Source organism: Vicia villosa, unplaced genomic scaffold, assembly GCF_029867415.1.
Source record: "Vicia villosa cultivar HV-30 ecotype Madison, WI unplaced genomic scaffold, Vvil1.0 ctg.000004F_1_1_1, whole genome shotgun sequence".
NCBI lineage: Eukaryota > Viridiplantae > Streptophyta > Magnoliopsida > Fabales > Fabaceae > Vicia > Vicia villosa.
Window position 1 is genome coordinate 673,261 of NW_026704934.1, and position 14,294 is coordinate 687,554.

At 35.0% G+C, this 14,294-nt stretch overlaps 2 protein-coding genes across 2 annotated transcripts; both read right to left on the bottom strand.

Annotated features, from left to right (window-relative positions):
- Nucleotides 1-2,162: 2,162 nt before the first annotated feature.
- Nucleotides 2,163-2,919, bottom strand: LOC131621327 (histone H2A.2-like). The gene is made up of 2 exons (XM_058892371.1): nt 2,641-2,919; nt 2,163-2,545 (listed from the first exon to the last, which is right to left on the bottom strand). The coding sequence occupies exons 1-2, from the start codon at nt 2,818-2,820 to the stop codon at nt 2,306-2,308; spliced, it is 420 nt and encodes a 139-aa protein (XP_058748354.1). The 5' UTR covers nt 2,821-2,919; the 3' UTR covers nt 2,163-2,305.
- Nucleotides 2,920-9,777: 6,858 nt separating this feature from the next.
- Nucleotides 9,778-10,513, bottom strand: LOC131621328 (histone H2A.1-like). Its single transcript, XM_058892372.1, has 2 exons — nt 10,246-10,513; nt 9,778-10,148 (listed from the first exon to the last, which is right to left on the bottom strand). The coding sequence occupies exons 1-2, from the start codon at nt 10,426-10,428 to the stop codon at nt 9,906-9,908; spliced, it is 426 nt and encodes a 141-aa protein (XP_058748355.1). The 5' UTR covers nt 10,429-10,513; the 3' UTR covers nt 9,778-9,905.
- Nucleotides 10,514-14,294: the final 3,781 nt, after the last annotated feature.

The window sequence follows — 14,294 nt, forward strand, 5'->3', positions numbered from 1 at the left end:
ATCATTATGATTTATTCTTTGTAAAATTTTGTAAAAGCAAGTGAACATTTGTTCGTGAATTTACAGCAGGTGAGCTTTTGTTCATAAATTTGCAATAAATACTTTTTTGTTTACTAATTGTATTTAAATTGGGTAATATGCTTTCAATAAGCAACTATGTAAACACAACCTTTGTATTTCAAATTGTAAGTTTATTATTCCATGAAAGACTAGGGTATAGAACAAATTTCTCAAGAAGACATTGACGGGTAGTCTTTGTGGTTTGCAACATTGACAGTTGGTCTTTGTTGTATGTATGTAATTAGTTCGGTTACAGTGGATTAAGTCCTTGTTTGAGAAGGCAAAATCACCTTGGCAGTGGACATGATTAACTTCGTTAACAGAGAACTAGGATAAAAAAATTGTGACATTTAGTTTTGCTCTTGTGTTCTTTGTTTTTTTTTGGAAGAATTTGTTTTAAATCGTGAAACCCAAATCAAACCCCCATTTTCTTGTGTTTCTCGCACCTTCAAAAGAAAGTGAAGCAACAATCTTTGAGGAAGGAATATGAAAATTTGCAGATCAAATATGATGAAACCATTGTCGAGTTCTTCTTAAAAATGGTGGCTTTGATAAATCAGATGAAATCATATGGAGAAAAGATCACTAAATTGCAAAAGATCGAGAAGGCGTTAAGAGCTCTTCGAGTCGAGTTTGATCACATTGTGGTGACAATTGAAGAATCTAAAGACTTATCAGAGAAGAAACTTGAAGAATTACAAGCGTCTCTAGAGGAGAAGGAGATGAGACTGAAGCAAAGGGGTTCAAAAAAGGTATTTAAATAGGCATGGCAAGCAAAGTTCTTCAAGATTATGAAAGAAAACACCTCAAGCAACAACAAAGTGAAAGCAAAATAAATGAAGAAGTTGAGTGATAATGTCGATTATGGTAAAGCTTCAAGAAGCCATGGTGAAACTAGCAAGACTGGTGCAAATCATAATCAGAAAGTCAAGACGAAGGTTGACATGAAGAAGTTCCAATGTTATTGTTGTCAGAAGTTTAGTCATTATGCTTGAGACAGCTACTACGACGAGAACAATGATGAGAATAAGAGTGTGGCTCAATATGCTCATGATGGTACTAATGAAATATGAAGATGTTATCTTGATGGTTGCAAGACATTTAGCTTCAAAGAAATAAAATGTATGGTACCTTGATACATGTTGCAACAATCATATGACAGACAATAATAATTGATTTGTCAAGTTGGATGAATCAGTTAGATGATCAATTTGTTTTGCAGACAACAACATGATGACATCGGAAAGAATGGGCAACATCTAGGTGTAAAAGAAGGATGGACATGAAGCTATCATCAGTGATGTCTTGTATGTTCCCTCAATGATAAGTAACTTGATCAGTTTGGGACAATTATTTTACAAGAATTACAAAATGAAGATGGAAGGAAAGAAACTCGTGGTGTTTGATGAAATGTCTAGGCTAATTCTGAAGGCACCTTTGTCAACCATCAAGACATTCAAGATAGTGATCAATAGAGATGTGGAGTTTGATGAAAGTGAAGGTTGGAATTGGCTAAATATTCCAGAAAAATCCAGCACAAAATGGTGAAATTTCAAGCCACATCAGAACCGTTATGTTTATGAGGAACGAGTTGCACCAGTTGAGCTTGAACAAATTCAAGATATGAGAAGATCAAGTAGAACTAGAGCTCCATTAGTCAAGATGAATGACTGTGAGAGATTTCTGAATCAAGCAATAAAGGGAGATTACCACATGAGGAGATTACCTTTAAAATAGTAGATGCAATTAGAATTTAGGTTTTGTTTCTAAGCAATCAGGGAGATTACACTCGTATGAGGAGATTACCATCATATAACATATAAGTGGAAGATAAGAGTCGCCATATAAGTGGAGACAGACAAAAAACCCCTAAAATTTCCAAAAGAGAAGGGAGCGCATCTCTGTATCAAATGTTGCATTCAAACGTTGTTAAGATCAACATTTCTACATGTTTCGCATCTAAATGCATCTGAACGCTGACAAGAAATCGGAAATATCACAAGAGCTAATGTACTCGATGACTTTGCCCGTGGTTATTTACGAAGGAATGCAGTTGAGTATATCATAAACATCATAACATACGAACTTGTTAAACAACGTGATTGAGAGAAAACAAAATGTTTTCATTAATAATCAAATTCCTCCTGATACAGAAACATTCGAAATAAATTGCTACGCATACATTAAACATTTTCCCATTACCACATAAACTTAGATACAAAATCTAAAATCTAAATACATCTATTTAAGCCTTCTTGGGAGATTTCCTGGCCTTGGAGGGAGACTTGGCAGCAGTAGAAGCACTTTCAGTCCTCTTAGGCAAAAGCACAGGGTTAATGTTAGGAAGAACACCACCATGGGCAATTGTAACACCAGCAAGCAATTTTCCAAGCTCTTCATCATTCCTCACCGCCAACAACAAATGTCTTGGACTGATTCTGTTCTTCTTGTTGTCACGTGCTGCATTCCCAGCCAACTCAAGAACCTAAACAAACACCAAATTTCAAAAATTAGATCTCAAAATCAAAATCACTGATACATAGAAATTAAAGAAAAAAAGAGAGAGGAATTGAAATTTACCTCAGCAGCGAGGTATTCAAGAACAGCGGCTAAGTAAACAGGAGCACCAGTACCAACACGCTGAGCATATCTACCTTTCTTCAAGAATCGACCGATTCTTCCGACGGGAAATTGAAGTCCAGCTCTAACAGATCTGGTGACGGACTTCTTCCTTGGTCCTCCTCCTTTCCTTCCGGCCATTTTGCGATTTCAACACAAGAATCTTACAACTTACTCGCGGTTTGGTAGGAAGGTGTTAGAAATTGAGAAAGTAATGAAGATGGTGAGTGGAAATTGTAGAAGGCGCTGGCAAGGTTTTATACCATCACCGTCGTTGTAAGAATCTTGCAATGAAAATTGTGTACGCCGTTGGATCAGATTTTATCGATGGCTCAGTGTGACTTACTCGAGGAGCCGTGTCAATTAAAAAGGACCAATGGGAGTCAATTAGGCGGCATCAACTTGTTTTTTTTTATTGAATTTGGCTTTTTGCAAATTTGTTTTGTTTTATTTTTTTTAGAATATAGATAAGAGGGTGCCAAGGTGGCGGCTTCTTTGCAATTTTAAGGAGTTGAGAATGGGAATAGGCCAGGCCGGCCTACAGGGCCTATAGCCTAGCCTACTTAAGGCCAGGTTAAACCTATTTGATAAAAAGGACAGGCTTAAGCTTTTTTAAAAGCCTATTTAATAAAATAGGCTAGACCTAGGCTATTAAAACCTATAAAGCCTTGTAGGTCGGCCTATATTTTCATATATATTAAAATTAGTCTAAATAGGTTGGCCTATATATGCATATATATATTAGAAAAAATGTTAAATAGATTGGTCTATATATGCATATATATTAGAAAAAGTGCTAAATAGATCGGTCTAAATGTTCATATATATGCAACCTATAAGGCTTCTTAAGTAATATGAATTAATTAAAAACATTAATAAGAAAGAGGCTTTTAAATAGGCTTTCAGGTCAGGCCAGGCTTTTAAAAAGGTCAGGCCAGGCCAGACGGAAAAAATGAGCCTATAGCCCCATAGGCCAGGCTCAGGCCTTGTAAGTTTATCTTATCGTAGGTCAGGCCCAGGCCTTATAAAGTCTAGCCTAGCCTAGTCTATTCCCACCCCTAGTTGAGATCCTCTTCATTTCTTAAAAGAAATGGAAGACTCCATTATTATAGTTTTGAGTATATAAAATTAATTAAATGTGAAATAAATGTCACATGTCATGAAAATACGTGTTATTTACCTACAAAACTATAATAATGGAGAAAATAGAGAGAGAGAGAGAGAGAGAGAGAGAGAGAGAGAGAGAGAGAGAGAGAGAGAGAGAGAGAGAGAGAGAGAGAGAGAGAGAGAAATGGAGAGGATCCTAACCCAATTTTAAAATGATAGGTTTCATTTTCTATTTGATGCAGAAAGTCCTTGTAAATACATAACCATTTTGGGTGTAATTTTTGTGAAAAGAAATTATTAAACTATTCTTCCAAAATTTAATTTAGTTTAACTTTTATAGAAATTTTAATTTAATTAAAAAAATGATAAATTTAATTATTTTTTATAACGTGGCCCAGAAAGATTGAAAAACACTCTAAATTGAATATGATTTCCACCTATAAAAGAGGAAGTAATAATTCCTAGTCTTCATTTATAAATTTTAAGTATCATTAACTTAGTGGTAATGTGAATATGAGTAGCTAATTTGTTTAGGTTATGATTAGAAATGAAGATCTTGAGTGTAATGTTTTTTTCTACTTAATCACAATTGAATCAATTTTAAAAAGTAATTCCCTGCTATCTTGGATATGGTAATAGGACGAGAAATAATTGTTTATTACATAATTATTTCAGACACATTGAATTATTTAGGTGTGATGAATAATTTAGTGGTCGTTCATGTTTTAGATAACACTTGTTTCACCGTGTTAGCCGGAGATTTCGATAACCAAAATAAAGTTATTAGATTATAGTTCGAAGTGAAAAAGAAAGAAATCAGGTAAAGAGGTTTTTTCAAATCCCTTTGAAAAAAAGTTTTTTCTTCGTATTGAGTTGGAGCTTTTGCTAGAAAGTCTTCGAAATATTTTAAGCAAGGATCGAAGATATTCGTATGACATTTTGAAGAATATATGCATTTCAACAAAGACGCGTGGATCGCGTTTTCGAAGGCATTGGATGGGAATATTTAAATTTCGAAGTAATTCATTTAGCCAAAAGGACGCGTGGAAGCTACGTGGCATTTCGTTAGAAGAAGACCGTTCGGGTCGAATTAGTATAAATAGGAATCTTTTTATGTGAAAAGGTGTGTTCATTTTGTACAAAATTACTCAAAATTGCTCAAGGATAAAGTGTGAGAGAAAGAGTTTTCCCTGAGAATGTACATGTAACGCCATTGTTATTTCAATATTGTTCCTCGTTTTATAAATACAAGTTATTTAGATACTTTTTCTCAAGTAATATCTTTTACATTTACTATCGAAATCCTTCAAGTCCTTCTTTAAATCTCATTGTTATATGTTACATTGTCTTTAAACCAATCATAAATTCGAGTATCCTTTTAGCATAGGAATCCAGAAGATGAATTTAATCATTAAGATAGAAACACTTAGACACATGTCCTAGAATCAATCTAGTCGATCCTGCAAGTTACCAAAATACACTTAAGAATTTGAAAGACTAGCGGTTGTTTACTAGAAATCATTGTAAACACACCGAAGAGCTTTAGGTTTCAAGCTTGTTGTACCATCATGTGCAGTAATCACACGATGTTTTCAATCTTTAATCACAATCTTCCAAGTCTTGATATATACGAATTTGAGAAAGGCAACCATCACAGCTTTCCAATAATCATAGTTGGTGTCATCCAATACAGGTGGTCTATATACAGACCCTCTGTCCTTTGTTTTCTCCAATTGAACAAAAAAATGTATCCCAGAAGCTCACCAAATAGAATTGGTGTCTGCTCTGATCACAATGGAAATTTTGTTCTGGAGGAGACAAATATTGAACATAGTGTTGAGAAAATTGGCCCAACTTCTTAAGCGAGAATGACATCAATAAAACAGTAATGCATAAAGCAATAGAAACACAAGAGATTGGTAATGCAGTTTGGTGCAGACAACACCTACATCTGGAGGACAATCTACCTAAGAAAGAAAAGTTACTACATGAATTGGTATCTTTAGTCTTACAAAAACCAACAAACCCTATGTTGTTCAGAGTCTCTTCCTAATCATTATGACTTTCTATTTAAGGACTCCCTCTTAATATCAGAACTTATTCACTTTATTCTCAATCACACAACCTGTGATTGGTGTTTAGAACTCAAGGAATAATGTTGAATGTTACAACTCTACTAAGACAAAACTACAATTACGTCAAGTTGCTGAACATAATGTTGTGTACATAAAATAACAAGGACTCTTATAAACCTAACACTCTAGAATCTTCAATGTGAGTGCTTGAATTCCAATGTAGGTTTGAGGTCCTTATATAACATATTGATTCTGGGCATTTCTTCCTGGGTATTTGATTTCGTCCCGAAATAATACAGAATTTGTTAGATATTTTTCGTTCCATAAATCTTTCCAACAAGATATGACTTGTTTCAGTTTAAATTCAAATTTAAATATCCATTTAAATCTGAATTAATCTTCTTATAGCTCTAAACAAAATTACCTAGTCATATTGCTAAACCAACAACAATAAAATATGATCCAATCATTGACTAGAAAGTATTCAAAAATGTAGTAGCAATGACCTGTTGCGCAAGGCTCAAATGTCGTACCAACATGCTGGGACATTGTGTATAGCTTTAGTCCCTTCTGCACCTACATACATCTTAAGTAAGCTAGAATAATCATGAACACTTTGAACATTTCTCCATATTGTTTGTTTGTAAATATATAATCAATGCAAAGAGCTACTACATAAGGAACTTCATACCCTACGAGTCGAGTTACAACTCATAGGAGAAATCGATGTGTATAAGTGTAACGACACTTCATATTTGACTTGTATCGATAATGGGATTCCAAAAGGGGAATATGTTAAATAAGTTATCCTCGACTTGTTCTAATAACGATATTTTGAAAGGTGAACCTGTTATGTGAAGATAATGGTATCGAAATGCCAAGGGTCGGTCGGGATGTAGCTACCTCGCCTTAATGGGCAAACATTCAGGACTCTAAGAGGTTTATTTTAGTTAGTTTGAAGAAGGAAGAAAATAAAGGGAATATGTTGTGAAGATTCTAAAGACTTGTTGTCTATTTTATTTCTCTTGTGTGATCTTTTGTAGTATCATGTGTTAACATCAGCTATATTTCATGTATTGTGCTTTGTTGTATTTTGTATTATAGATGATCCAAAATTTCCTTCATGTACTTCGCTTAATGTTGGAACATACAAACATACAATTGGTAAACTATTAAGTACGTGGAGAAAGAGGTAGTGAGAGAGAAGATAATTAGAGAGAGAGAGAGAATTGAGGGTCAGAATGATAATTTGCATTAATCAATGATGAGGATGTATCAAATGCAATAATACAAGTTTTACAAAATAATTGGGACCTAAAACACATCAACAAAATACAAGAAAAAGCCAAAACTCAATGTTGTAACTAGTTAACGCAAATTGTTAACCGATTCAAGCAAACAAAACTAAAATACATACACTCGGGTGTAATCGGTTAACGGGCTTGGTCAAACTTTCCTTTTCCGCCTCTAAAATTGCCTTGACCATCATTTTTGTTGCAGTTGTTCTCACCCTTTTGACAAGTCGAGTTCTTCGAATTATGAGTCTCTTTTCCCCCAAAATTTTGAAAATTACATATACTCTTCATGGACCATTCTCCTTTCGTATACTTGTTCTACTCATTGAACCGAGCTTGCAAAGAAATCTCCGCATTTGCCTTGTCGTTATTTCTTTCCTCCTTCCTTTGCTCATGAGCTTTAAGAGAGCTTTGAAGCTCATCTATACTCAACGTCGCAAGATCCTTCGACTCTTCAATCGCCACTTCGATGTTTTCAAATCATGTTGTTAAATAACACAAGATCTTTGACACAACACTCTGCTCATAAACAGTTTCTCAACACGACTTGAGTTGGTTTACCAATCAAGTAATTCGCGTCACATAATCGTTGATTGCCTCATTTTCCTCCATTTGAATTAATTCAAGTTGACGTTTCTGAGTTTGTAATCTCTTCACCTTTGTCTTATTAGCCCCTGCATCAGGGGTGGCAAACGGGTATGCCCGCCCCGTTTAGGCACGCCACGCAAAAGCCCGCGAAAAAAACGGGGCGGGGCGGGCGGGCATATTAGAGAGTGCAGGTCTAAAACCTTGCCCCGCCCCGCAAAAAAGTGAGGGCGGGGAAAGCCTGCGGGCATTGAACCTTTTAGGCCTAAAAATAGTAAAATTGAATGAAAAAGCTCATGCCCGCAAAAGCCCGCAAAAAAACGGGGCGGGGCGGGGCGGGCATACTAAAGGGAGCAGGCCTAAAACCTCCCCCGCCCCGCGAAAAAGTGCAGGTAAAACGGGCTTTCCCCGCAGGCCGGGCCCGTTTTGCCAACCCTACCCTGCATATGCCTTTTTCAAGATTTCCCATGATGTTTTGCCGATTCACAATCGCCAACTTTCTCAAAGTTGTCACCATCAACACATTGATGGATCAAGAACAACGTTTTATAATCTTTCTTCTTTTCTTCCTTATACATAGCCTTTTTTGCATCCGTTGCACCTTCAACAAGGGGGTCCATTCCATTCTTGATCACTTCAAGAACTTCTTGGTAGCCAAACAACATATTTATTTGCTTGTACCATTTGTCGTAATTTTTTGCATCAAGGGTTGGTAAATTTGTAGGGACTCTATCATTGGAGACATAATTCATGTTGCACAACAGATGTTTATGTATCAGAACCAGAATCTTAATATCAAATGTTAGAACATACAATCACACAATTGGTGAACTATGGAGTATGTGGAGAAAGAGATAGTAAGAGAGAAGAGAATTGGAGAGAGAGATAATTGAGGGTAAGAATGATAATTTTCATTAACCAATGATAAGGATGCCTCCAAGACATTTATACAAGTGTTATAAAATGATTGAGACCTAAGAAAATATATACACGCGACTCGATTCGGTTTTGAAAACTCAATCTTAAATCTGATCCGAACCGTGCGGTTCTCACAAAATGGAATTCAAACACATCTAATAAACTTCGATTTTTTGCAGTTTTTAATTATTTTTGGATCGGTTTGCGATTTTTATTTGGATTGGTTTGGATTTAAACATCCCTAAATAAAACTATTAAAGACAATGTTCACATGAGTTTACTTTACTAAATTCAAAAAGCATTAACATTCTGAACTCCACTTAGAATTGTTACTTAAAACAATTTACACAAATTCCTTCCTCAAATCATGAGTATCCATGGTGAACAAACAATGGCAGAAATTATTGTCTTTGGTGATAAACTTAACAGTCCGTACCATATATACCGTTAGTAATCCGGTTATTTCTTATAAATAGCGATAATTTGACTCCTCCTATCAACCATGTGTTTTTCGTGAAAAAAAAAATGATTTGTTGCATATTGCACACTTTTTGTATAAATCTCATCTAACTTGTTCGATGAAGTTAACAAGCTATCAAAAACATTTTCATTATACTTTACCCTTTCACTTGCACGTTATCCTGTCTTATTTGAAGTTGTGATTGATTAACTTGATTTGATGGTTGAGTAACATATTGAGTAGGTGTTTTTGTGACTCATAATAATTCTTTTCAACTTCATTCAAATTGAATTCAAACTCACTCTCTTCTATTGATTGGAAACATTCTTTCAGAATGTTAAAGTGTGTAATGAGTTATGTTAGACCTTCTGATAAAACCAGATACTTTATATTTTGCAAATCAAACATCCAGGGTGTTAAAATGTGGAATGGTATTTCTTATAAACCAGTTGCGATGAGACTGAATTGAAATAAACTTATGTGCTGTAAACTTCTTTCTCATCTACAATCATCTGCCTAGTAAACTTTCTTCATTCTTGTGAGATATAGCAAGAGTTTTATGGAACTTTGTACAATCCCATTATTCTTTCAGAGGTTGGTTTTATAATGATTAGTATCCATAAATTTATTACTACATGCAATTCTTAAACAATTCAAATGGGAAGAAAACAAATTGTTTTCATTAATATACCAAACTCCTCATGACATACACAAACATTTGAATTAAATTGTTGACATACATTAGAGGCGCCTAATAAACATAAACTAATATCTATAAACATCTACTTAAGCCTTCTTTGGAGATTTCTTGGCCTTTGATGGAGACTTGGGAGTACTAGCAGCAGCGTTTTCATTCCTCTTGGGCAAAAGCACAGGGTTGATGTTAGGAAGAACACCACCATGAGCAATGGTAACACCAGCTAGCAATTTTCCAAGCTCTTCATCATTCCTAATAGCCAGCAACAAATGTCTTGGACTGATCCTATTCTTCTTGTTGTCACGTGCTGCATTCCCAGCCAACTCAAGAACCTGAACAAACACCAAATTTTGAAAAATTAGATCTTAAAATTAAAATCACTTATACATAGAAATTAAAGATAAAAAAGAGAGTGGCATTGAAATTTACCTCAGCAGCAAGGTATTCAAGAACAGCGGCTAAGTAGACAGGAGCGCCAGTACCAACACGCTGAGCATATCTACCTTTCTTCAAAAATCGACCGATTCTTCCAACGGGAAATTGAAGCCCAGCTCTAACAGATCTGGTGACTGACTTCTTCCTGGGTCCTCCTCCTTTCCTTCCTCCGGCCATTTTGCAATTCGAAGACTAGATTCTTGAAGCGAATTCGCTGCGATTTAAGAAAAGGTGAGAATTCAAGAATGGTGAAGATGGTGAGATGCTAGAGATGAAAGCGTTGGCAAGGTTTTATACCATCGCGGTCTTTGTACGAATCTCTCACCGAAAAATGACATGCCGTTGGATCAGAACTTATCGATGGCTTACTGTTACTTACGTGGCGATCCGTTACTTCTAAAACAGACCAATGAGAACCAATTAGGTGGCGTAGACTTTTATTTTTTGAATTTAGATGTTTGCCAATTTGTTTTGGCGGGTTCTTGCAAATTTAAATTGGATTTGATCCATTTTCTATTGGATGCAAAAGGACCATCTTTGAGAATATTAATACGAACTCCTCCATTCACATTTATAAGCTAAAAAATTATAACTTTTTTTTTCTTAAAAATAAATAAATTTTACTATAAATTTATTATTATTAATAAAATATTATCTACCATATATAAAGGAATATGGTCTGGTTAAGTCCATATTAATCTTTTTTCTGAGTGGTCATTAGCAACTAATTAAGGGTTAATCTGATCTATACAATTATTTGGCAAAGTAATTAAATGGGCACAACGAATAATGAATGTACTGCATAATTTCAATGCAGTTAGTATTATCAGTAGAATTTATTTATATTACCAATACATAACCAATGCACTGATTCCAAAGTTCTAATCTTTCTTTCTCTCTCGTCCTTTCTCTCTTTCTCTTTCTCACAAACGACTTTCTCTTCTTCTTCGTTCTCCCTCTTCTACCTCTTTGTATATAACTTTTTGTTGTTATTCTTTTAGGAAGCATGAATTGAGATCGATGGAGCTCCAGATTTGGACTCGGCATCAACGGTGAAGCTGTTGTCGAAATTCCAGAAGATGCTCTGATACCCGTTCAATTCAAATTTTCTGATGCATAAATCTTATGGTTTATTTAGGTATGGTTTGTGTAATACGGTGAACTGACTTTTTATATTTAAGCAAGCAATGTTGCGGTGAGCAAGAGTCGCCACCGACTTTTATTTTATCCAATTTATAGAAAGGCTAAAAGAACAGGAAAAGACCTTTTAAAAAGATTTTGAGTTCGGGGGTAGGTTATACAAATGGAAGGTTTAAAGCACCCTTTGTATCCATGGTTATCCATGGGCTCTTAATTGCTTAGCTCACTTTTGAAGTGTTTGAAATGTTTGAAGTGTCGTGTGTGTTTAGAAAAGATTTTTTGAATAAGGACTTTAGCTTGTAAAATAAGCGTAGCCTTTTTGAAGGTTTTTTGAAAGAGTAAAATTGAATTTAAACGAGAGCAAGCAATTAGGAGGTAGTTACCCTAAAATCATAAAAATGTTCTTTTAGCTTTTCATGGCTATCCATACCCTAGGAGGGTAGGAAGTCCTTTTATTGGATGTAAAGGGTCATCGGAATTATCGTTCGCCATAAGACTGACCCTGCCATAAAGAGGGCAGGTAATCTAAGGGAAGGATATAATAGTCATTCTTAGGCAGCAGGCGAGGATACCTTAGCAATGGGGACAAATCATCATTTACCGAGGCAACATCGAGAGACAGAATTGATGATGAATGAACTGAGGGCAACATTTGCTTTAGGTATCCTCGGAATCGAGGGTCTTGACTATTTTCACAATTGAAGGCAACAGGCAACAGTAATAAGGCAACAGTAATAAGGCAACAGTAATAAGGCAACAAGAGAGGTTACCCTAAAGTGTGTGTGTGTGTGGCACAATCATGTGATTCAATTCAGTTATATTATCTTGTAATTAGTGATTCTAGGTTAATTCAAGGCTTGCACTCCCTAAGATTACTAACCACACAGTAAATATAAATAAAATTAAAGGCAAAAAATAAAATCCTACGCTATTACAATAAACACCTGCGGGGAAGGGGAAACAAAACAGACAAATAAAAATAAGGGCAAAAAGATAAGAGAGGCAAATTAATGTCAATGCCTCGAGCCTTCGTCAAATTCCCGATTAACCCTGAAAAATTAAGAAGAGAAAGATTAATGCATTTAAAGATCGATAACCCTAATTTATCGGGATAAACTAGGGTTGATACAGTTTAAATAAAATAATTTAATATTTAGAATAACCATTAAAGGGTAAAAAAATGAAAGTTCGATTAAATACAACGATTAAATAATTAGTGGATTAAATCCTAATTACTTAATTGATTAAAAAAGTATATTTTAAATAAAAATTGAGTTTTTAATAATATAAAAGACAAATATTAATGGAATTATAGAAAAATAGAACTTTCGATAAAAATAAATAATAATGCATTCATTATAAAAACTAATTTATTAGAATAATTAAATAAAAAAATAAAAAAATAATAATTATAATAGTAGAAAAAGAAAGTAGAGAAAAAAACATTTATGTAAATAAAAATAAAAATAAAATTAGAAAATATTAGCTTTGATTCAGTGCAGCGCGTGGCTGAGGGTCTATGGTGGACTGGCGTCTCTGCACGCGTTGGATGTGTGGAGATGATGATCCAGTGGTTGGAACGGAGGACATACCGTGGGTGTGCACAAGCTGGAGGCGTGAGATCTGTGAACAAAGAGTCACACATAAATATTCCAAAAAATAGACGCAAAGGGGTACATGGCTGGGAATCGATCCCACCCCTTGCTTATTGCCAGCCTTTCACGTTACCAGCTAAACCACAGACGCGTGCTGATGAAACCTGGAAATCAAACAAATTAAGAGAAACGTGTTTTTTAAAAAAGGGAAACGCACGCCTTGCGGTTCCTCTTCTTCGTTAGAAAGAAAAACGCAGGACCTTATAGGCCACGGTTTTTTGCTCGTGGCTGTAGGCTTTGATCATAAAACCTGCAAATCATGACCGATCCACACAAACAAATAGTCCAAATTTAATATATGTCACCCCACGAATCCAATGGACCCATTAATATGCCCCTAACCATGGTGAATTGCCATGCCTGCACTTAAACAACGATTAAACATTCCAGAAAGCATTGTAACATCATTGTAAACACAAATATGCCATCGAAAAACATTAATTGTACATGGATCAATGGAATCGAATTTGAAAATTTAAGAGTAAACCTTGGCATGGTGCTTACAATTCCGTGTGTTTTAGGCCTGGATAATGATTGAGAAACGATCAAGATTGCTCCCTTAACGTGTTTGAACCTTCAAATGTCTCTGAATCTCCTCCAATCTCTCTAGCCGAATTCCTAATTTTCTTGAATTTGTTGAGCCTTTTAACGTGTTTCCTAAGCCAACATTCCTCTCAAATTCGTCCCCTTGTAACTTGTATGGCTTGTGTACTTATAGTGGAAGAATTTAGGGTAACAAATTTGCATAGAATCTCTTTGAATCATGAAATTGGAGTTTGATTGGAACTTGATTTTAATCTTTCCAAAATTGGTCAATTTGCATATTTTCTTCACCCATCTCAATCTCCATGGATTTGAATTCAATATGTGACTTAAATGGTGATTGGATATACTTAGAATTCCTTGCTAAATCAAATATTTGATTTCTTCTTTGATTTATATGAATTATATTACTTTTTTAAATGAATAAAATCCATATAAAATCAAATAAAACTCAATAGTTCGTGGCGATTGGATTGGATCTTCTAGATAACTTGAGGAACAAGATTTGGTCATAAAAAGTTGGGCCTATTTGCAAAAAGATCTCATTTGAACCATTTTATTTCACATTTTTCTCCTCAATATAGTCCAACTTTGACAAGGCATATCTCCCTCAATTTTTAAGATATGGAAGAGTTCTAGGACTTTTTTGAAACCTCAAGATGTCCTCTACAAGCCACTTTGGAAGCTTTTTTCCATTTGAGGATT